Source organism: Loxodonta africana, chromosome 6, assembly GCF_030014295.1.
Source record: "Loxodonta africana isolate mLoxAfr1 chromosome 6, mLoxAfr1.hap2, whole genome shotgun sequence".
Classification (NCBI taxonomy): domain Eukaryota; kingdom Metazoa; phylum Chordata; class Mammalia; order Proboscidea; family Elephantidae; genus Loxodonta; species Loxodonta africana.
Window position 1 is genome coordinate 21,828,130 of NC_087347.1, and position 24,344 is coordinate 21,852,473.

A 24,344-nucleotide genomic window follows, 5' to 3' on the forward strand; every position below is an offset into this window, starting at 1 on the left:
GTGTCTGTGCAACAGGTATATTGGCTGGGAATTTAACACAGGTATTCTGCATGCAAATTGAGAATTCCACCACTGAACCAGTGATGTCTCTTATAGAGTGAGGTAGCTAGCCTAAACGTCACTCTTCAAGTAAGTGATAAATGTGGAGTCTGAACACACCTGTCTTACCAGGTACCTGTGTCACACTCTGCATGGATCACTATGTGACATCACCTGCCCTGCTCACTGCATTTTCTAGCTCTAAGCATCTGTCTTCTCTCAATGCCCTAGAACCTGCAGCATGACCCCCACAAAAAAAAAAAAAAAAATGCCGTCGAATCTATTCTAATAGCGACCCTACAAGGTAGAGTAGAATTTCCCCATAGGGTTTCCAAGGAGCAGCTGGTAGATTTGAACTACTGATCTTTTGATTAGCAGTGGAATGGTTAACCATTGCACCACCACGGCTCCATGAACTCTCTCAAGGAGCACTTATTTATATTCTTTACCATCCAGACCTGAAACATGGCAAAGGCAGAGATCATTTTCTACAGGCCCTCATTATGCTGAACCACTGTTTGTCAATTGATAAGACATGGAGCAAACATGTGAATTGTGAAAATGTTCGAGATCTTTTTGGTGACAGGCTATAGAATATCTAGCAGCAAAAGAAAATATCAAATTTAGCTTCATCCTCTGTTCTTGAAAAACATTTCTTTTTTCTATATGAATTTAGGAGTTGGGAGGTGATGGAATGTGGGAAATTTCGTCTAAAAGAAACCTATTTCCCAATGTCCATATTCAGGATCTAGAAATTTTGGTTCATGCCTCTAGTATCACCCTGTATTATATAAGATTATGCTGACAACGAGATTGTGGCGTCAGAAAATCTCTTTTTCTCCCAAATCAATTCCATGTGGCTCAATACCAAAGGATCCCTTTTAGAGGATATAGAGGATAAATACACCCTAAAGTGTCCTTCTCCTAATCTTTTAACAGAGTTGGGCCAATGGATTTGCTTTTGCAGAAATAATATTTCATTGAGCCATTTTTTAAATTGTGCTTTAAGTGAAAGATTATGAACCAAGTCTGTCTCTCCTATAAAAACTTTTTATATACACCTTGCTATATACTCCTAGTTGCTCTCCGTCTCATGAGACAGCACACTCCTTCCCCCACTCTCTGTTTTCCTGTCCATTCGGCCAACTTCTGACCCCCTCTTCCCTCACACCTCCCTTCCAGGCAGGAGCTGCCCACATAGACTCATGTGTCTACATGAGCCAAGAAGCTCATTCTTCACCAGTACCATTTCCTATCCCATCCCAGTAACCCAGTGCTGTCGAGTCGATTCCGACTCGTAGCGACCCTATAGGACAGAGTAGAACTGCCCCATAGAGTTTCCTAGAAGTGCCTGGCGGATTCAAACTGCTGACCTTTTGATTAGCAGCCGTAGTACTTAACTACTATGCCACCTGGGTTTCCTTCCTATCCCATAGACCAGTCTAATCCCTGTCTGAAGAGTTGGCTTTGGGAGCAGTTCCTGTCTTGGGCTAAAAGAAGGTCTGGGGACCATGACCTCTGGGGTCCTTCTAGTTTCAGTCAGACTGTTAAGTCTGGTCTTTTTACAAAAATTTGGGCTGCGTATCCCACTACTCTCCTGCTCCCTCAGGGGTTCTCTGTTGTGTTCCCTGTGATTGCAGCCATTGGTTGTGGCCAGGCACGATCTAGGTCTTCTTGTATCAGGCTGATGTAGTCTCTAGTTTTTGTGGACCCTTCTGTTTCTTGGGCTTATAATTACCTTGTGCCTTTGGTGTTCTTCATTCTCCTTTACTCCAGGTGGGTTGAGACCAATTGATGCATCTTAGATGGCTGCTTGCTAGAGTTTAAGACCCCAGAAGCCACTCTCCAAAGTGGGATGCAGAATGTTTTCTTAATAGATTTTATTATGCCAATTGACTTAGATGTCCCCTGAAAACATGAGCCCCAAACTCCCACCCCTGCTATGCTGGACCTGAAAGTGCTCAGTTTATTCAGCAAACTTCTTTGCTTTTGGTTTAGTCCAGTTGTGCTGAACTCTTCTATATTGTGTGTTGTCTTTCCCTTTACCTAAAATCATTCTTATCTACTATCTAATTAGTGGAAACCCTCCCTCTCTGCCTCCCCCGCTTCCTAACCATCAAAGAATATTTTCTTCTCTGTTTAAACTATTTATCCAGTTCTTATAATAGTGGTCTTATACAATATTTGTCCTTTTGCAACTGACTAATTTCACTCAGCATAATGCCTTCCAGATTCCTCCATGTTATGAAATGTTTCATGGATTCATCATTGTTCTTCATCGATGGGTAGTATTCCATTGTGTGAATAGCCATAATTTATTTATCTGTTCATCCATAGATGGGCACATTGGTTGCTTCCATCTTTTTGCTATTGTAAACAGTGCTGCAATGAACATGGGTGTGCATATACCCGTTCATGTAAAGGCTCTTATTTCTCTAGAATATATTCCAAGGAGCAGGATTACTGGATTATATGGTAGTTCTATTTCTAGTTTTTTAAGGAAGCGCCAAATCGATTTCCAAAGTGGCTGTACCATTTTACATTCCCACCAGCAGTGTATAAGTGGTCCAGTCTCTCCACAACCTCTCCAACATTAGTTATTTTGTGTTTTTTGGTTTAATGGCAGCCTTGCTGGAGTGAGATGGAATCTCTTTGTAGTTTTGATTTGCATTTCTCTAATGGCTAATGATTGTGAGCATTTCCTCATGTATCTATTAGCTACCTTAATGTCTTTAGTGAAGTGCCTGTTCATATATTTTGCACATTTTTTAAATGTAGTTAAGCCATTTTATAGAATGAATGAAAGTGCTCATTTCTTTTTTTTTAATTGTGCTTTAAGTGAGTGTTTACAATTCAAGTCAGTTTCTCATAAAAAAAAAAAAACTTATACACGCATTTTTATGTGACCCTAGTTGCTCTCCCTACAATGTGACAGCACTATCCTCCTCTCACCCTGTGTTTCCCATATCCATTCAAACAGCTCCTGTCTCCCTCTGCCTTCTCATCTCACCTCCAGACAGAAGCTGCCCACTTAGTCTCACGTTTCTACTTAATCTAAGAAGCACACTCCCTACATTTTATATCTTATAGTCCAGTTTAGTCTTCATCTGAAGAGTTGTCTTTAAGAATAGTTTTCTTTTGGGGTTGACAAAGAATCTGGGGGCCACAAACTCTGAGGTCCCCCCAGTCTTAGTCAGACCATTAAGTGTTTTTTTTACTAAAATTTGAAGTCTGCATCCCATTTTCCCCTGCTCCATCTAGGTTTCTCTGTTATGTTCCTTGTCAGGGCAGTCATTGGTGGTAGCCAGGCTCCATCTAGTTCTTCCAGTCTCAGGCTGAAGGAGTCTCTGGTTTATGTGGCCCTTTCTTTCTATTGGGCTCATATTTTCCTTGTTTCTTTGCTGTTCTTCATTCTCCTTTGCTCCAGGTGGGTTGAGATCAATTGATTCATCTTAGACAGCCACTTGTTAGCTTTTCAGACCCCAGACACCACTCACCAAAATTGATTGCAGAACGTCTTCTTAATCCGATTTGTTATGCCAGTTGACCTAGATGTCCCCTGAAACCATGGTCCCCAGACCCCTCCCCCTGCTTCTCTGTCCCTCGAAGTGTTATTTGTATTCAGGGAACTTCTCACCCTTTAGATTAGTCCAGTTGCACTGACTTCCCCTGTATAGTGTGTTGTCCTTCCCTTCACCTAATTTTTTTTTTTTTTTTTTACTATCTAATTAGTGAATACCCCCTCCCTCCCTCCCTCTCCACCCTTGTAACAATCAAAAAAGTGTTTTCTTCTGTGTTTAAAACTTTTCTTGAGTTTTTATAATAGTGGTCTCATTCAGTATTTGTTGTTTCGTGACTGACTAATTTCACTCCGCATTATACCTTCGAGATTCCTCCATGTTATGAGATGTTTCATGGATTAATGGTTGTTCTTTATCATTGGGTAGTATTCCATTTTGTCTATATACCATAATTTGTTTTTCCATTCATCTGTTGATGGGCACCTTGGTTGTTTCCACCTTTTTGCTATTATAAACAGTGATGCAATGAACATGTTTGTGCATATATCTATTCATGTGAAGGCTCTTATTTCTGTAGGATATATATTTGTCCATTTTTTAATTGGGTTAATTGTCTTTTTGCTGTGGAGTTTTTGCAGCATCATGTAGATTTTAGAGATCAGAAGGTGATCGGAAATATCATAGCTAAAACCTTTTTCCCAGTCTGTCGGTAATCTTTTTACTCTTCTGGTGAAGTCTTTGGATAAGCATAAGTGTTTATTTTTTAGGAGCTCCCAGTTATGTAGTTTCTCTCCTGGTGTTTGTGCATCATTAGTAATGTTTTGTATAGTGTTTACACCATGTATTAGGGCTCCTAGGGTTTTCCCTATATTTACTTCCATGATCTTTAGCATTTTAGATTCTATATTTAGGTCTTTGATCCATTTTGAGTTAGTTTTTGTGTATGGTGTAAGGTATGGGTTCTGTTTCAATTCTTTGCAGATGGATATCCAGTTATGCCAGCACCATTTGATAAAGGACTCTCTTTTTCCCATTTAACAGACTTTGGGCCTTTGTCAAATATCAGCTGTTCATAGGTGGATGAATTTATATCTGTATTCTCAATTCTGTTCCCTCCGTCTATGTATCTATTGTTTTACCAGTACTAGGCTGTTGTGACTACGGAGGCAGTATAATATGTTCTAAAAACAGGTAGTGTGAGGCCTCCCACTTTGTTCTTCCTTTTCAGTAATGCTTTACTTATCTGGTGCCCATTCCCTTTCCATGTGTAGTTGGTGATTTGTTTCTCCATCTCATTAAAAAAATGTCATTGAAATTTGGATCAGGATTGCATTGTACCTGTAGATCGCTTTGGGTAAAAAAGACATTTTCACAATGTTGGGTCTTCCTACCCATGAGCAAGGTAAGTTTTTCCACTTATGTAGGTCTCTTTTGAGTTCTTGCAGTAGTGTCTTGTAGTTTTCTTTGTATAGGTCCTTTATGCCTCGTGTTAGATTTATTCCTAAGTACTTTATCTTCTTGGGGGCTATTGTAAATGGTATTGATTTGGTGATTTCTTTTTCGACAATCTCTTTGTTGGTGCTATTTCTGTTTTCTTTGAATATTTTTTTTTTCATTTATCAATACTTACCAAAGAAAATGTTTCTTATTACTTGCAAAGCTCATTCAAAGGACAAATTTTATCACCATTGTTACTGTTGTTGTTAGATGCTGTGGATTCTGACCCATAGAAACTGTATAAGACAGGAAAGAACTATCTACTCCATAGGGTTTTTTTAGGCCATCACCTTTACAGCAGTGGATATCCAGGACCTTCTTTTTGGAGCCACTGAGTGAGTTCAAACTGCCAACCTTTCCTTTAGCAGTCAAGCACTTAACCATTATGTTACCAGGGCTTGCTATCATCACTGTTGTGTTGTTGAGTCAATTCTTACTCATAGAGACCATGTAGAACAGAGTAGAATTTCCTGATAGGTATCTTAGGCTGTAATCACCAATTCTTTTCTCTGGCAGAGGACCAGCAAAGTTTCATATAGCAGTCAAATGCTTAACCATTGTGCCACCAGTGCTCTTTTTATCACCATTAAGGGTATAATGAGTCTATCTCTAAAGACAATTAAAAAAAATTGGTTTCCAGTAATTCTTCATCCATGCCCAAGGCAGCAAGTCTCAGATGAGGGGGATCAAATCCCCTGAGGGCAATTCTTTGAAGGACACCATGTCCACTTGGTATGTTTATTTTGATATCAGACACATTGTTTTATGGTCATGCCTCATGCCTTTATTTTAATTTCACGTGATTTCCCAATCCAGATACATTTCTGTGAATATCTTTGGAAGTGCAGCTTGATTTTTTTTTTTATTGTGCTTTAGTTGAAACTTTACAGCTCAAGTTAATTCTCATACAAAAATTTATACACATGTTGTTATGTGTCATTAGTGTCATTAGTAGCAATCCCTGTAATGTGACAGTGCATTCCCCCTTCCTATCTTTCCCTCCCTTCTTATCCCTCGTCTTTCTTCCTTGGCTTCTAAATTTCTTTGACATAAATGATGTCATTGAACTGCGATTCATCCCCTGTCTACAGGAGGCATTTTCAGTCCTCACTGCATGTAGACTACTTTTCTGACACTGAGCTCTTTCATTTTCCTTCATAAATTACTCACACTGCTAGACGCCATGTCCCTTGCCATCACCAGTGGAACAGATGGACTCTGATATTGCCCTTCTTTCCCAAGACTGGAGGTAGGGGAAGAGTTTCTGCAGAACTCAGTGCCATACTAAGGACTATGTGGAAAGGCCAAGGTTAAAACACAACAGACTACTTGTAAATGGCAAGTTCTTTGGATTAGAGATGATACGAACATCACTGTTATGAAGCCAATTATTCTGAGGCAGGCAAAGAAGAGGTCAAAGGACCAAGACTAGAATATCAAGGGGTATTGGAATTGAGATGTATGAATTTGGTTAGGCTGAAATAGAATGTCAGAGGCAAAATACATAATCTTCGTGATTCTTCCCTATAATGTAAGCCTCCCTCTGTAAATTTATTTCAGGGTCAGTGACTTGTTGATATATCCTCTGTGTGTGAGTTTGTGTGAGTATGTGTGTTCACGTGCACACACATGGTGGTATAGAAATTGTATCAATATATGTATATTGTTGGCCAGTACGAGTGGGAAGAACATCAAACATTATTTTAATCTGTATTAATTTTATTGATTATATACTATAGAAAGATATTTCATGAAAAATGAGTCTTCTGCAATCTTAATTTTTCAAGATAATCATTCTTCAAAATGGCCATGGAATTTTTGTGATCCAATAGGTTGATTTAAATGAAATCATTTTGATAAGAGTAGTGTTACACAAATGCTGGATGTAACTACTTTCATAGGTATATTTTGAAAACTTAAGAGTAGTGACCATAAATTATTTTTCCTTCCACAGTGTAAGTGTTCTGAAGAAATCTAGTATTCATTCATTTTGGACTGTTTTCTACATTTAGGTATTGTAATTCAAGTGAAAAAAACTTCACTTGTGTTTTTCTGTTTTCTTTACACAGGTTTTGTGAACCTCTTACAATTAAATCAGAAATGGACCAGCTTTTTGTAGTCGAAAAATTGATGTTGATTTTTGCAACTATTGTTCAGAGTAATATGAACAGAAATTCTGTGGTAAGACAATGAAGAAAAAAAGGGGGGAAGATATGGAGAAAGAAAAGCTCAAGTAGGCATTCACAAGTTCTCTAGGTGTTGTCAACTAGTTGAAAAGAAAGATACACATGGTGTGGGTGTTCGTTTAAAAATTGAAATAATGCATACAAGAATCCAGTCTCAGTACCAAAGTAAATGATGAAGCATGGCTGCTATAGAATTATATTAAAAATTCAACAACTTCATCTTCTTACTCATCGTTTTTTCTAAGTATACTTAGAAACTCTTTCAAAATGATAGAGTAAATGGATTCACAGTAGATCAGAATTCAACTCTCATTATAATTTTTTATTTCAAAAATTTTCAAGAGCTGTCCCATTAAGTATGAGTTTCCCAAACCTGATCTATTTTCATAGTAACAATGAGAAGAAAATAGAAAAGGATTGAATCATGTTTTGTGAAATGAAGAGTTAGTCACAGTGAATTTTAATGATTTGAATAACTCTTGTATGTAGGAAATTTAAAAGACAATTTTAATGTAAAGATGATAACATTTTTTAGGTCGTTTAATGCACTGGGTCATGAAATATGACAGGATTTGAAATGGAAAACTTGTGAATTTTGATACATCTAGAAAAAATAACATTTTGGGACATTAGGGAAATAAAGTTTTTTTGAAGCATGTCAAAAATTAAGAGACATGTCCTTGAAACAGCTTTATTTAACCGGGCCAGCCTCACCCCAGAAGTTACCCTGTTCAATCCCAACCAGGTAAACTGCAAAAGAGAGTAAGAACAGACATCTGGTAGAACAAGGGAACGGAAATGTTTTGCAACTTGCATTGACATTTTTTTAAAACTCTCTATTTAAGGAGTTACATAAAATATACTAAGAAGTCCTATGTTCCTTTCATCCAGCTTTATCCGATATTATTATATAACTATAGGCACAGTATCAAAACCAATTGATGTTGGTGCAACACAGTTAAACAGACTACAGGTCTTACTTGTATCTCAACAGTTTTTACAAGCATTTTTTTTTTTCTTTTGGGTGGAGGGAAGATGGGGCTTGACAATTATGATTTGAGAATATTTCATGGATGTTCCCAAAGTCGTAAAAGGCAATGCCTTTAATATTTTCAATTCTTTCTTCCTTCTTTCACTCCTTTCTTCTTACCTTCTGTTTCTCTCTTCCTCCCTTTCATTCATCCTCTCACACTGAATGCCAATTTAGTGCCAGGCGCTGTGCTATGTGCTGGGGAACGATTGATAAACACAGTTTGGGCCATACCTTCCTTCATTGTCATCCCTCCCCTATTCTAATTCAGATCCTTATCAGGTCTTCTGACTGGCCTCCAAGCATTCTGTCGCCCCTCAACCCACTCCATAATGTTCGAAGTTCTAGATTAAACTTCTTAAGGCACAGTTTTTATGTCATTACTTACCTTGCTAAGGAACCCTTAGAAAACCCTTCTTCTTGAACAGCTACAACATATGTTCTATCTGCCATTAGAAGACGTCTCAGCCTTCCAATGTTCATGATTTATACTCTAGCCAACTTCTACAATTGCAGTTCTGATACTCCCCTGCACATTTCCCTTCAAACTCTAGCCTTCTGGAATGCCCCCAAGCTTGTTTCTATCAAAATACATTAAGTTCATTTCAAAACCCGTGTCCCCCATGACATTTCTCCTGATTGTTCCAAGCAGATAGGTGCACCTCTACTTTCTTTAGTCACTGCTGCCCACTCCCAGTATTTTATTTGTGATCTTATTTTATACACTTTTCTTAAACACATTTGATAACTTTTGGGCACAGTCCTGTTACTAGATCATAACCTCTCTTAGAACAGAGACTCTGCCAGGCTCCTGTTAAGTTTTTCTTTATTATCTGGAGAAGGAACATTGGTTTCGCTCTGGATAGATCTCCTCACCTTCCCCTGTGTTTCTGCCACTTGTTATCTGTGTGACTGACAACAGGATACCCCATAAGTTAAGTATTTCTAGCTCCAAGGCTCACGGGGCAAATACATCTACATCACAGGACATTGTAGTATGCTCCCAATGCTGCTGGAACAAAGTACTACAAAGCGGGTGGGTTAGACAACAGAAACTTAGTTTCTCAGAAGTCCTAATTCAGGGTATTATCAGGGCCATGTTCTATCTTAAGGCTCTAGGAGAGATTCTTTCTTGTTTCTCTTAGATTCCAGTAGTCCTAGGTGTTCCTTGACGTGCAGCTGCATAATGACTCCATCATAGCATAGCTGTTTTGAAGTATCTGTCTCTCTGTGTCTCTTCTCTTTTATAGGAACACCACTCATATTGGATCAGAATTCTCCCACTTCACTCTGACCACATGAAATTTGATAACATCTTCAAATACCCTATTTTTAAACAAGGTCACATCACAGGTACCAGTCGTTAGGACTTCAACATAAATTTTGCGGACACACCGTTGAATCCATAACAGACGTTCAATAGGATAATATATGTGGAATGCCTAGCAAAGGGAGTATTTGTAAAATTAAACCTTAAAATCTTGGTTGAAAATCATCTTTCCAAAAAAGGGAGAATATATTTTGAAATATGGCTGACTTCCAGTTCATTCCAGGTTCCTGGTTTAGTGACTACTTAAAGAAACCTAAGATCAGTATCGGGTTCAGAATGCTCTGAAAGCTGGAGTCATTCTTAGAAAGGAACTGCCCCTAACTGTTAACGACACATAGGGAATAAGAAGGTCAGGCTGGAGAACAGAAACTCCCAATGTCTTCTCTCCCCAGACACCATTTCCCTGCCCCATGACCAACTTTATTGTCTTAATTACATGGAACAGATAGGGGACAATTTCCTCCCTATCCTTTTTGAAAGTAGTTTGTGGAGTGAATTCTTGATTGTTTTTAAAGGATCATTCAAGGAGAGACTTGACTTGTTATGTGTGATTTGCATATCTGTTATTTAATTTGAATATCATGCATAAGCCTTTTATTACCCTAAATAATTGAGTAGGGTCTATATGCATTTTTTTTATCTCTTTAGGAGGATGCATGGCACACATTTCACCAGAATTAAACAAACTCTATAGACTACAGGCATTTCCATGGGATTTAATTTGTAGGAATTAATTTTGTGCCGGTCCTCTTAGTAATAGGACTGGGAGATTTGCCTTAACTTATAACTGGTATCCCTGGTCTCCAATTTGGCTGGCAGAAACTCAGCAAAAATGACAGTCATTGCAGGGTTTAAACCCAAATGTTATATAGCTAACCTCCAATGATCTGAAAACAGTTAAAGAGTTACTTTTGAGGATGGCAGATTTTTTTTTTTTCAGAAGGCCAAGTACATGCAATTTGATCTTTTGCAAATTTAAAGAACTTGTATCAAAATAAGTTTGCCTAGAAATGAACATCCAATGGCTTTGCCCTTTCCGTATTATTAATGAATAATAATGATAATTACAAGATAATGATAGTAATAGCAACTGCCACAGACCAAGAGCTTATCTTGCCCCAACCTTATACTAACTAGTTTATATTTTTTCTCCCAGAAATTCTCACAGCATCTCTATGTTAGTCCTATTTTACAGATGAGGAGTCCAGCCTGCAAAGCTTTAAATCACTTGCCTAAAGTCACAAGGATAAGGGGTTGAGTTAGAGTTTCAAAGTGATTTTCTCTGACTAAAACCCATGTATTATCTACTGTGATAATACATATTACATTTTCTTAACTTCTTTAAGAAAAAGGACTCCAAATTAGTAAACTAGTTTGTCCTCACTTGCTTTTCTCTCTCTTCTTCTTCCCTCCCTCCGTGTGTCCCTTCCTTCCTTCCTCCCATCTTTCCATTTTTCTTCCTTCTTTCACTCCCTTTCTTCCTTCACTCCCTTCCATCCTTCATTCATTCCATCCTTCTTTTCTTCTCCCTCCCCCCCATTTTTTCCCCTAAATTAAATGTTTGCACTGTTATGGGAAAATATCAAATTTATTGAGCTGGTATTTTGATTCAGTACTCTACAGGACAGGTGCACTCACTTTATATCATTTAATCTAATAATCACTCCCATAGTTGGTCATTGTTATCTCCACATTTATAGGTATCAAAACTGATGCTTAGAAAGGCCAAGTAACTGACCTGTGTCACAAACCATTATGAAGCAGAGCCAATATGTGAGACTCTTCTGTAGATGTTGGCACAGTAGTGTTTTTCCTGGGAGGACCTTTATATAAGCCCACGTGGTCATTAAAATTCAAACCTTAATGTTCAGCAACCAGATTCTTTCCCTCAGCATTTGTTGCCTTGGTGATTTAATGAATCATACGCAATAATTTCTTGAGGTGTGATTCGGAATTAGGAAATGTTGGGAAAGGCTTAGTCAAGGATAAACAGTTTTCTTTGATGCTTAATTTTTTTCCCTTTTCTAGATTATTGAAATTTATAAGGGGTTTTATTCCACCTTTTGTTTCATGACTAAAATCTCAGAGCATTCTTAGAAATATTTGGATAGGTAACTACAAATTAATATCTTTACAGCATGGAATTTTCTTACATAAAATGTACGTTTTATTCTGAGAACAGATCAAGGTTAGATTTGGAGGATAGTTATGTGCTAAAGGAGCCCTGTAGGCACACTCGATAAAGCAATTGAGTGCAAACCAAAAAGTCCAGCCTTTCGAAACCACCAGTGGCTCTGAGGGAGAAAGATGTGGCAGTCTGCTTCAGTAGTGATTTACAACCCTGAAAACCCTATGGTACCACTATGAGTCAGAATCAAATCAAAGGCAGCAGGTTTGGGAGTTTTGGGGATCATAAGGGGAGGTGAGTGGTTTGAAATTACCGTGGTTTTCTTTTTGCTGAACTAATATACAACTTTAGAATGAATTTGGATATTTTTCTTTTGAAGAGCCTGGTAGAATTGAATAAATTGTGTTATCTCTTTGATAACGTAAGGCCATGTACATAGGTGACCCTCAGCAAATTAGGGGTTTTTGCAGACTTTTCCCTTGCTCAAGCAAACTCTGCAAATCTATGTCACTTTATAATTAATCTTCAGCTAAAGTAAATCAAACCAAATCCCCTGAAAAGCCACTATATAGGCCACAGGGTAGGAGGTGGTTTTGACTTTTAATATCAGGATCAAAGAGGGCTTGGCTCTACCAAAATTTCTTACATTGTGATGAGGAACAATTTGCAGCATAGTTACCTGGAGTGTACGTTAACAACGTAGATCCCTTGGACTCACCTCCAAGCCTCTAGAGTGGGAACCATGAGTCAGTTCCTCAGGTGATTCTTATGAAGTTTAAGTGGAATTTAAGACTATCTACTACACAAATTATTCATGTCCATCTTTACCCCTCCCCATAATCCCAAAACAGAAAAGTCCTATAATCACTTAAAAAAAAAAAAGAGTTAATAAAGGCTAATTGCATTTTCTTTCATTACATTCAGTTCCTGTAGCAGCCCTTCCTGTAATAAATAATACCCTGCTGCAGATTTTCTGTGCAAATGTAGCGTTGGACCAACTAGTTGCCATCAAGTCAGTCTGACCGTGTCTACCCCATTTATATTACGGTAGAACTGTGCTCCATAGGGTTTTCAATAGATGATTTTGGAAAGCAGATTGTTAGAGCTTTCTTCCAAGACACCTCTGGGTGGACTTGAACCTCTAACCTTTTGTTTAGCTGCCGAGCACATTGACTGTTTGTACCACCGAGGGGCTCTAAATGTGGCACTAGGAATTCCTGAATCCATAGACAATTCTAACAGAGTAATTCAAAAACTAAATTACACCAACAGATTAGACTTTCATCAAGAACAAAATTTTATAGTTTTAAAAGTTAGCAAACTTGAAATATTGCTCCTTTAAAAACTTCCATACTCAGGGCCTTTATTCCTCTGATATTGTTAATCAATAAAATGTAAATTTAAGCTTTCAGATTAGAGAGAAAAAGTTGAGGACTCTGTGTGTGTGTGTGTGTGTGTCCCTGTTTGTCTTGCCACAGTGGCTTCAGTTTAAATACTGCACGGACTTAATTTGGCAGGCCCTGATGCACATTCCTCTGTCCAGGGTACTTTTTTTTTTTCTTATGCAAAAGTATAGGAAATTGATTTGGGGCACTTCATAATTTCTGAGTCTCTTTCCCCTGGAGTTAATAATTGCTTACTGGAGCACTTTCCTACTGGATGAATCAAAATGATGAGTGTAGAGAGAATTATCAAGCATTAACATAATTCAGAGCCTTTCCCAGCCTTCACAGGATCTAACTCTATTTTTCCGCAGTTACTAGTCGAAGTGGGGTGGTCAAACCAGAGTCTGAAGTTAAGACTGCAGTTAATGTGAGGACCAGTTACTGAATTCTTCTGAACTTAGGGAAGCTGAGCTTCAGATGTCAGCTTCTGCCAACCCACCAAAGTCCTGAGTTACCGCTTAGCTGTGCAGACATTACCCTTCTTCCTAGTTAGAACTGTATGATCTGTTAAGTGGGAGTATGCTATACTCAGGTCCTTTCCTTTCTGTTGCCCCAAATCAAAACCAAAACAAAGCAAACCCTCTCTCAAAACTCCTAAAATAGATATATCAGCCTGTCGTAATAACATAACATCCTTGCTACAATGGGTGTGTAGAAGTGATGCTCCCAGTTTCATAGTTAGTATATTATTAACAAAACATTTTTCTTTCAAAGAATAGCTGAGAATGGAATTTTGTGATGTTTGACAACTGTGGTGAAAAAAGTCATGCGTTTCTGCCCAAATTCCTTTACTGGTAGACTGGCATTTCAGATGGATATTCTACATGAAAGGATATCTTGAAGCCAATGACTTTGCCAGTAATAGAATGTTAGGACATCTCTTAACCTCCCATAAATACAACACAGCCCCTCCCTCTGGACTGATTCTCTTTGAGTGCCTTTTTTAGAAAATTACTGACCTGCTCAAAACTTTGAATGAGTCCCTATTATTCCATCTTTTCTAGGTTAAAGAGTTTTATATCTAACCACATTTTACAGTCAATACTTATTTCCATTTTTTCTCTTGTGGAATACCTCTCTTGACTAAGTAAGAACAATAATATGGAGATGGTTGAACAACATGATGACCATAATTCATGTCACTGAACTGTCCACATGAAGATTGTAGTAGTGATAAATGTTTTCTTACCTATGTACTTATCACAATGAAAGGAAATGTAAAAAGAAGAAATATAATGTTCATTATAATAATGCTGCTTTTGATTGAATGACCAGTGTTGTAGGCACTATCTTAAGGGCTGCTTTCATTTAATCCTCACAGCAACCTTATAAGTTTTTCTGAAAATCTTATTTTTATTGTCCTCATTGAACACATGAGCAAACTGAGGCTCAGGCAAGTGAGTAACTTACTCAAGGTCAAAATCCAGGCATGTTTGATTATACTCTTAGACATTGCACCTCCCTGCTACCACTTCTTCAGACCCGTTGCTCCCCTTGCTTAAAATCCACTCTTCTATATTACTTTTTTTATTTTTATTGTAAAAATATAAAGAACATATCATTTGCCAACTCAACATTTTTCACATGTACAATTCAATCAAACCAATTACGTAAATCATGTTGTGCCATCATCACCAATATCCATGGTCAAATTTTTCATACCCACAGACAAAAAGTCTCTGTTACTAAACAATGATTCCCCCCTTTCTCTGTCTCTATTTCCCCTGGTAATCACTATTAAACTTATTTTCTATACATTTGTGTATTTCACATACTTCATATTATTGAAAACATACAATTGCACTCTACCTCTATTTATTTAAGTCTTACACAATATTCCCCATCTACCTCAATTCCTACATCCTCAAGAAGTCTTCTCTCAAGATTCTGGTCATTGACCTCTATCAGAATCCGCAGAGTAGCTCATTAATGTTTTCATATTGTATGTATCTTGTCTTCTTTGACTGGATTCTTCCAAAAGGTTGGTTCTCATCTTTTACACCTCCCAAACTTTCTAGCACTACTCTGGCAAAATATCAGATGATCAATCAAAGCTTCTTTATTTGTAAACTCTTACAAACCAAATACCAACCTGAGTACCAAACGCCCTTGTTAAAGCAACTGATTTTATCAGCTATGTGTCTTAAAAAGGGATTTGACTCACTTCTAATAGACTCTGCAATCTACTCAGGTAAGCTGATATTTTTCAGGATTGATATCCAGGACAAAGTCACCAAAGAATGTTCGTACATAATTGAATTAAAAGCAATCATTTAAAGAATTTAATATTACTTTTGGAGCTGAATTCCATTTTGAGCTGAAAGTTATTCCATGCATATTATTGTAAACATAATGGGAATCCTGTTTTTTCTAGGGAATAATGGGTGAGATGAGCATTGATGAACTTTGTGAGACCATGACTGATACTTCCCTGGGTTCGCCATATCATAGATATGCAAGGATTACCAATACAATACTCAATAACAGAGGTTACCCTTGTTATCCTGCAAGTTACAAGGAAAATGTAGAAGAGAACTCTAACATTTCCCTTGAAAGGAATAAGCTCACAAGAGGTAAAGTGTTATCTGGTGAAAAGAGAAATTTTCCTTTGGGGGTTGAGAAATATGAGCACAACAACATGCATTAAACACTCTGCAAGTTGTTAGGCCGCATTAGCCTTTATGATGAATCACAAAAGAACCAGATCTAAGAGTTTTACTCAAGGATGGGAAAAGAGAATGAATGTATCCAGGAGCTGGACATAACACAGATTAAATCATTTAATAAGATAGGCAGAAATATCAAATTCTCAGAATTGCAAGAATCAGAATAAAGAAAAATGTCTCTTAGTACGTTTAAGTGTCACTGATGCCAAGAAAATATCTTGCCCCACTTCAGATTCTATATAGAAGAGTTCTTAAACCTGGTTGCACTCTAGAATGACCTAACTTGCAACTGATGAGTCAATTTTGACTCATGGAAATCCCATATGTTACTCAGAAGAAGTGCAACATAATGTTCTCTTGGCTCTAATCTTTGTAGACGCGATCTCCAGTCCTCCCTTCTGTGGGTCTGCAGGGTGGGTTCAAATTGAGCACAAACTGTTTGTACAGCATAAGAACCTTCTTTCTTTCACTAGTCTGTTTGAAATACAACATAACTACAGCTCAATATATTTTTAGTATGAATAGCTCTTAAAGTTAACTAAAATGCTAAAAGATGTGTGAATCTTTATATAGCTGCTAAAATTTCAATGAACCAAACTTCTAAGTTATTATCCACAATTTGATGCATTGATTTACTAATCCTACCAATATTGGTGACCTGGGGGAGAAGTTGCAGTCACAGTGTGAGTGAGGGTGCAGAGATGGTGAGGGACAAAAGCGTCAAGTGTGCATCCCGCTTTCAAAAAGCTTCACGGAGAAGGGCCTGGGAGATCCTTGGGAGAAGATAGAGGAGGATGCAGAGACAATGGAGCGTCTTCCCAGCAGAGGCTGGGAATAAAGGACAGACAGTGGGACAGTCCTGTGGTGCTCATAGAGATGGCCCTGGAGAGAATGAGAAAAGGTTACTTCAGGAGCATGTGGGGTCTTCACCAGCATCTCCTGATCTTTGCACACAGATTCCGTTCTTGGTGTGGTGATGTTGGGCATGACTAAAAATAACATTAATAATAATAAGATTGAATTCCTTTCAGAGGTCCTGAGAAGCATGTAATTTAGAGTACTTAAATTTTTTAAAGCTTTTTATTTAGTCATTGACAAAAATATCATTTCTCTTTCAGTTAATTGATGTTTTGCTTTCCAGGCAGGCAATGGTTATATCAACGTTGCAATGAATTTGGCTGGTTTTATACCACGGATTTAAAGAACCGCTCCTTCACTGGATTGCCTACCAGGTAAAGGCTCTGCCTTAACTTCTGTTTGGAAATAGAAACAATGATTGCAAGGATTTTTTCCTCCATATTTAGAGGGAGGGTTAAATTGAAGCCCGACTCTTGCTCTTACTGTCTCTGTGCTCTCTTCCTCAACAGGCAGGCAGGCTATGCATTGAGCTTTTTTCTTCCCACAGTAGTTACTAGTCTAGTTAAAAGTGTAGATTCAGTGGTAAGGCAAAGAATAGATTTTTCTACTCTTCTTGTTCTGAAGCCCTAGGTGGCATCCAGGAAATATAAGCCTGTGGGGTCTACAGTCTCCTCATTGAGACGCTACGTGTGTTGACCAAGGGTCCAAATAGATAAATACTTTGGTGGCCACATTCTTCCATGCTAAACCACTAAAGGACCTCTAGAGGAGATCATAGGAGAAGTAGATATGTAGGTAGGTAGATAGATAAAACCTAAATCAAACCCATTGCCTTCACATCAGTTCCTCAAGTCAGCTGTCTGGCACCTACAATTTTGTCTCATTTTCTTTGCAGGTATTATGTTAAGAGGTGTTCAGATGTCTTTGGCCCTAAGTTCAATTATGATTCAATGGTTCAGGGTGTTATGTCCACCAACAAGTACTACGGTGGCTTAAATGTGACAGGAAGCAAAATCATCTTTTCCAATGGTTCCAATGATCCTTGGTGCCATTTGGGAATCACAAAGGACATCAGTGCAGATTTGCGAGCTGTCGTCATTAAAGGTAACTTAATTGTGAATGGTCAAGGACCCACAAGTAGGATGAAGTATATCGGCATGTAATAATGAATTAAGGGGACAATGGTGATTGAGTGGTTGAATTCTTGCCTTATATTCTGGAGACCCTGTTTCAATTCCCAGTCAATGCACCTCAGGTGCATCTACCACCCCTATGTCAGTGGAGGGTGTTTTGTGTCTGTGATACTAAACAGGTTTCAGTGGAGCTTCCAGACTAAGGAGAACTAGGTATAAGGATGTGGTGATCTATTTCCAGAAATCAGTCTTTGAAAACCCTATGGATCACAATAGTCCAGTATGCAAGCAATCATGGGGATAGGACAGAACCAGACAGCATTTACTTTTGTTGTGCCTGGGAACGCCACGAGTTGGAGGCTGACTTGACAGTAGCTAACAACAACATTAATAAATTGCTTTTGATATTATTATCGACAAGATATACAAAATACTTCTAAGCAGATGATAGGTAGATCATTTAGTTTTCGCTAGTATTTCATCATCTCTCCGGCATCTAAAATAGAGCACCTTTAAAAAGTGGAGCCCTGGTGGTGCAGTGGGTAAGAGCTCAGCTGCTAACCAAAAGGCCAGCAGTTCAAATCCATCATCTGCTCCTTGGAAACTCCATTGAGAAGTTTTACTCTGTCCTATAAGTTCGATGCCCCACATGTCTGTCAGTTTCTCGTACTGTGGGGGTTTGAATGTTACTGTGATGTTAGAAGATATGCCACTGGTATTGAAATATCAGCAGGGTCACCCATGGCCAACAGGTTTCAGCAGAGCTTCCAGACTAAGACAGAATAGCAAGAAGGACCCAGTGGTCTACTTCTGAAAAGAATTAGCCAGTGAAAACCTTATGAATACCAGTGGAACACTGTCCGATAAAGTGCCAGAAGATGAGCTCTTTGGAAGGACTCAAAAGATAACTGGGGAAAAGCTCCCTCTTCAAAGTACACTCGAACTTAATGACATGGATGGAGTCAAGCTTTCGGGACCTTTATTTGCTGAAGTGGCACAACTCAAAATGGGAAGAAACAGCAGCAAACATCCATTAAGAATTGGAACATGGAATGCATGAAGTATGAACCTAGGGAAATTGGAAATCATCAGAAAGGAAATGGAATGCATAAACATCACTAGTCCTGGAAATTAATGAGCTGAAATGGACTGGTATTGGCCATTTTAAATCAAACAATCATATGATATACTGTGCCAGGAATGACAATTTGAAGAGGAATGGCATTGCATTTATTATCAAAAAGAACATTTCAAGACCTGCCCTGAAGAGCAACTGAAGTACAACACTGTCAGTGATAGGATAATATCCCTACCCCTACAAGGAAGACCTTGTTTTCCTACTACAGATACTTCTTCTTTGTTTCCAACTTTTGCATTCCAATCACTATTAATTATCAGTGCATCCTGACTGCATGTTCAATCAATTTCAGACTGCAGACATTGACAAAAATCTTCAGTTTCTTTGACCTTAATGGTTGGTGCATAAATTTTAATAATGGTCCTATTAACTATCTTCCTTGTAGGTATGTGGATATTGTCAACTGGCCTAAGACTCACAGGGTAATGAGTAATAGAACCAGAACTCAAGGCCAAGGGGTCTCACTGGAAGTCACCGTCCTTAACCAGCATGCCGCATGCCTCTCAAGTTACTTGGAGATATAAGTTCTTATGTTTTCAAAAAGACCTTTAAAACCTGAGAAAACCTTTGCAAATCCTTCTTTTTTGTGGGAATTTAGGAAGAATGAGTGCTCAAATTCATTCATTTAAAAATATTTATGAAGGGTCTACCTGTGTCAGATGTTGTGCTGGATATTAGGGCTATAAGGGTGTGCGTAGCCCCTGCCCTCAGGAGCTGCTAGTCATACATGGGAGACAGACGTTCATCAGCTAGCCGCACAGAAAGCTTTCCTGGGTCAGAGATGTCTAAACAGAACTGAGAAAGAGAAGGAAACATTTAGTATTCACCCTCCAGGAAGCAAACTCCTTAGTAGCTGGGCCAGGATCATATTCATCTTTGAATCCACAGTGCCTAGTATATGGTTGATGTTCAGAGACTATGTGCTAAAGAAAAATGTGACTCACCGCATTATAAATATGAAGTTAATAGAACCTGTTAAAGAGGTCAAAGTCTTATCTTCAGATTGTTCATATTGACTGAAAAAAAGAAGTTATCTCTAACTAGAGAATAATTTCAAGCCCTGAATTAAATTTTGAAGATAAATATGCCTTTTCTACTTAGCTTCCATTTCCATGTCTCTTTCTTATCCCATATCTAATTGGCCTTGCATTCAATTATTTTTTTGTGCCCATTGAAAATACAGTTTTTTAACGCATTGTATTACGTAATAATAAAATCAAGATGATACTAACACCTGCTTTTTCTTTTATGAATTTCATTTTGTATTTTTTAATATTTATAATTTCAGTACGTGTCAGAACTATCATTTTATACTATGGTATTTTTTTATGTTCAAATTTGGCCATTGGTCAAAATTAAATGCTGTGAGAAAGTGAGGACAATTCAGTGATTAAGAATCTTAATAGTTTTTATTTAGGAGGCGGGAGGAACAAAGTAGGACTGGAGTTGTCACCGTTGAAAAGCAGCAGTTACTCATGTTAGCCTGCAGAAAATGTTTTAATATGTTTGTGGTTGCACAATCATGGCAAGTTTCTACTCTGACTAATGGAGACCCCATGTGTTTCAGAATACAGCTGTGCTCCATATGGTTTTCAATTTCTGCGATCTTCTGGAAGTAGGTCATCAAGTCCTTCTTCCAAGGCATCCCTGGGTGGATTCCAACCAGGAGACTTTCAGTTTGTAGCTGAGCACTTAGTGGTTTGCACCACCTAGTGACTCCTTGTGGTTGAAGAATATTTTTTTTTTTTTTCTATGTTCAGAGATGATTACAGGGTGAACTTATTTGGGCTTTCTCTCATCACAGTCATGCTGTGACCTCATCTGAAGTTGAAATTCAGTGAAACTGTTTGTGTTTATAGGGAACACTGTGGTTTGTTACCAGCTGTCAGTTGTCGAGGTCTTTCTCACACAGGGAAATCTTACCCTTCGTACTCTTGTTCCCTCTTAGCCTTTTAGGGAGCTATCTTTATTACTTCCTTGTTCATTTTTTCAGTATTTCCTTCTTTGCAAATACAATCTTGTATATTCTTATTTCTTTCTTTGCAAACAAAAGGTAGCATATCATATACACTGTCCTACACTTTGCTTGTTCCTCTTCCAGTAAACACTGGAGATCTTTCCATTTCAGTACATTGAAGTCTTTTTCATTCTTTTTTAATGGCTTAATAGTCCTCCATTGTCTGCTTGTGCCATAGTTATTACGTAATTTTAGATTCTTCACAGCAGATAAGGAGCCCTGGTGGTGCAATGGTTAAGAGCTTGGCTGCTAACCTAAAGGTCAATACTCAAACCCACCAGTAGCTCCATGAAAAAGATGTGTCAGTCTGCTTCTGCAAAGATTATAGCCTTGGAAACTCTATGGGGCAGCTCTACTCTGTCCTAACGTGTAGCTATGAGTCAGAATTGACTCAGTCTTATTTTTTTTTTTAATATAGCAGCAAATGCATGGTGCCCCTAATGTAATACAGTGTGAATGGATGCTTGGATCCCTTCATGGCTCAAATGGTTAAGCTCTCAACTACTAACTGAAAGGTTGGTGGTGCCTTGAAAGAAAGACCTGGTGATCTACTTTCTAAAGATCACAGCTATTGAAAACCCCAAGGAGCATGGTTCTACTCGATACATACAGGGTCTACGTGAGTCAGAATAGACTCTACGGCAATTGTTTTATTTAATTTTGTTTTGTTTTTTCATTTGGATGGATGATTATTTGTAAAATCCTGAGCTTACATTTGACAGCATTTGCAACAAACAATAGTGTGATGGATGCTCTGGTGTGCGGCGTTCAATTCTTAGTTCAACCTGCAATTTTCTTATAAAGTCACTTAAACTCTTTGGGGCTCATGTCCACATCTGTAAACTTAAGGGGTTGACAAATATTTAAATCCCCACAAATTTCATTCATTTGATCTTAATCTCATGTTATGTGATTCACTTTCCATAAGGAAAAAAAAGTCGTGATTTATAGTATCTGCTGGTATCCACGGTGTAAATAGTCCAATCAAGGCCAATTTCAGCTCACAGTTCAACACCCAGCTTGCAGAATTTCTGAAAATTGAACAGTTGGTTCTTGGAGATATTACAGTGAGACTCAAGTAGACCACTGGGAAAACTTTCTAAAATGGACTCACTGAGATTCACATATTGTAACCCCCTCAGATGAAACTTAAGTTATACCACACTAGGTTTGAGTAAAAAGGAAACTTAAAACATTATTCCCTAAATCTACCAGGTTGGTCATTCTTTGAAATGTCCATTAGTCTGTAGCACAGAAGGATTCCCAAGGAGCAAACAGTAACTCACTTTAATAAATATCTGGTTTAACCAAATTCAATGTACAAAGAAGTGTACTTATTTGATTCAAAGCCCAATGTGTCGGTAAACTAATTCTCATACTTAATCATGCCTGCACATTTTAATCACAATTTTTCCAACTTTTGAAAATTACATATAGTCAGCCCCACTCCAGATGAACTGAATCAGAATCTCTGCAAATGAGGCTCAGACATTACGTTTTTTGAACAGTGTTTCAGGTGGTTCTAATGTGCAGCCAGTGGTTAAGCACATCTGGTCTTTGGATACTTGGTATGTAAATACGTTGACCTTTCCCTTTTCTCTTTTTAGGGCAAACATTCTGTGACGACATGTTACAACCACAGGATACTGATTCAGCTGAGCTAAAGCAAGCACGAGAAAAAATCTTCCAGATCCTAAAAAAATGGCTAAGGGAATAAATCTCTCTGAAATATCAATGCAACAGAATACAAAATCTGGCTTCACATGGTATTGCTCAAATGTAAAACCACCTTAAAGGGTGAAATTAGAGCAGACTCAAAAGTGTAATTCTTCTGTGTAAGATTTAAGTAAGTTTTGTTTTCATGAAAGGCCATCTTGTCCTACGTTCCTTGCTGGCCTTGAGAAGCAGCAGACCATCTCCAATCACAAGAAATTAATTACTCTGGAGGACAAAGTGCAACCAGATAGTTTGTGGATATTGGGACTGAAGCTTTACATGCCAGTTTTCCAGAACATTCTCTATTTCATGAATTCTCATTCTTTTCAGTAAGTGCCATTCATGAAACATGAGTATAAATGGGTTTTGATTATGTACACATTAATAAATAAATAGGAAGAATGCTTTGCCAAGTAATGAGTCCTTGTTTTTGTTAAGAAAAATTTAAGAACAGGTGCAATATGAGAGAATTAGTTAAAAAATGAAATTCTTGTTTTTGTTGCATGTTTCCTAGTCAGTTCCAACTCATGTGCCTGATCTTGGTAAGTGCTGTCGAGTCGGTTCCAACCCAGAGCAACCTTATTTATGTAAGAGAGAACATAATATTCCCGGATCTTGTGCCATCCACACAATTGTTATTTTGTTTAAGCTTATTTTTGCAGGCACTGTATCAATCCACTTTATTCTGGATCTTCCTCTTTTTCACTGACCCTCTACTTTACCAAGCATGATGTCCTTCTCCGGGAACTGGTCTCTTCTGACAACATGTCCAAAATACATGAAACAAAGTTTTGCCATCCTTGTTTCTAAGGATCATTCTGGCTGTACTTCTTCCAAGAGAGATTTGTTCCTTCTTCTAGCTGTTATTGTTAGATGCCATCAAGCCTGTTTTGACTTATAGAGACCCTAGATACAGCAGCAGGAAACACTGCCTGGACCTGCACCATCCTCACAGTCATTGTTATCCTTGAGCACATTGTTACACCCACTGTATCAATCCATCTCTTTGAAGGTCTTCCACTTTTTCCTTGGCTGTCTACTTTACCAAGCATAATATCCTTCTCCAGGGACTCATCCCTCCTGATAACATGTCCAAAGTATGTGAGACATAATCTTGCCATCCTTGCTTCTAAGAAGCTTTCTGGCTGTGCTTCTCCCAGGACAGATTTGTTCCCTTTTTTGGCACTCCATGGTATATTCAATATTTTTCACCAACACCGTAATTCAAAGGGGTTATTTCTTCTTTGGTCTTCCTTAGTCAATGTCCTGTTTTTAAATACATATGAGGTGACTGGACACACCATGGCTTGGGTCAGGCATACCTTAGTCCTTATAGTGGCATCGTTGCCTTTTAACATTTTGAAGAGGTCTTTTGCAGCAGATTTGCTCAATATAATGTGTCATTTGATTTCTTGATTGCTGCTTTCATGTGCATTGATTATGGACCCAAGTAAAATGAGATTCTTTACAACTTCAATATTTTCTCTGTTTTTCATGATGCTGCTTATTTGTCCAATTGTGAGGATTTTTGTTTTCTTTATGTTGAGGTGTAGTCTATACTGAAGGCTATGGTCTTTGATCTTCATCACTAAGTGCTTCAAGTCCTTCAAGGTTGTGTCATCTGCATATGGCACATTGTT

The 24,344-nt window shown here is 38.1% G+C and overlaps 1 protein-coding gene across 1 annotated transcript in view; it reads left to right on the top strand.

Annotated features, from left to right (window-relative positions):
- LOC100668509 (putative serine protease K12H4.7) overlaps positions 1-23,117 on the top strand; it is a 39,202-nt gene extending 16,085 nt beyond the window's left edge. Inside the window, exons 5-9 of the mRNA XM_064286638.1 lie at positions 7,127-7,238; positions 15,551-15,749; positions 16,984-17,074; positions 17,596-17,804; positions 22,596-23,117. Of these exons, the coding sequence (XP_064142708.1) occupies positions 7,127-7,238; positions 15,551-15,749; positions 16,984-17,074; positions 17,596-17,804; positions 22,596-22,705 (721 nt within the window). The 3' untranslated portion in view covers positions 22,706-23,117. The remainder of the gene's footprint in view (positions 1-7,126; positions 7,239-15,550; positions 15,750-16,983; positions 17,075-17,595; positions 17,805-22,595) is intronic.
- The last annotated feature ends 1,227 nt before the right edge of the window (positions 23,118-24,344 follow it).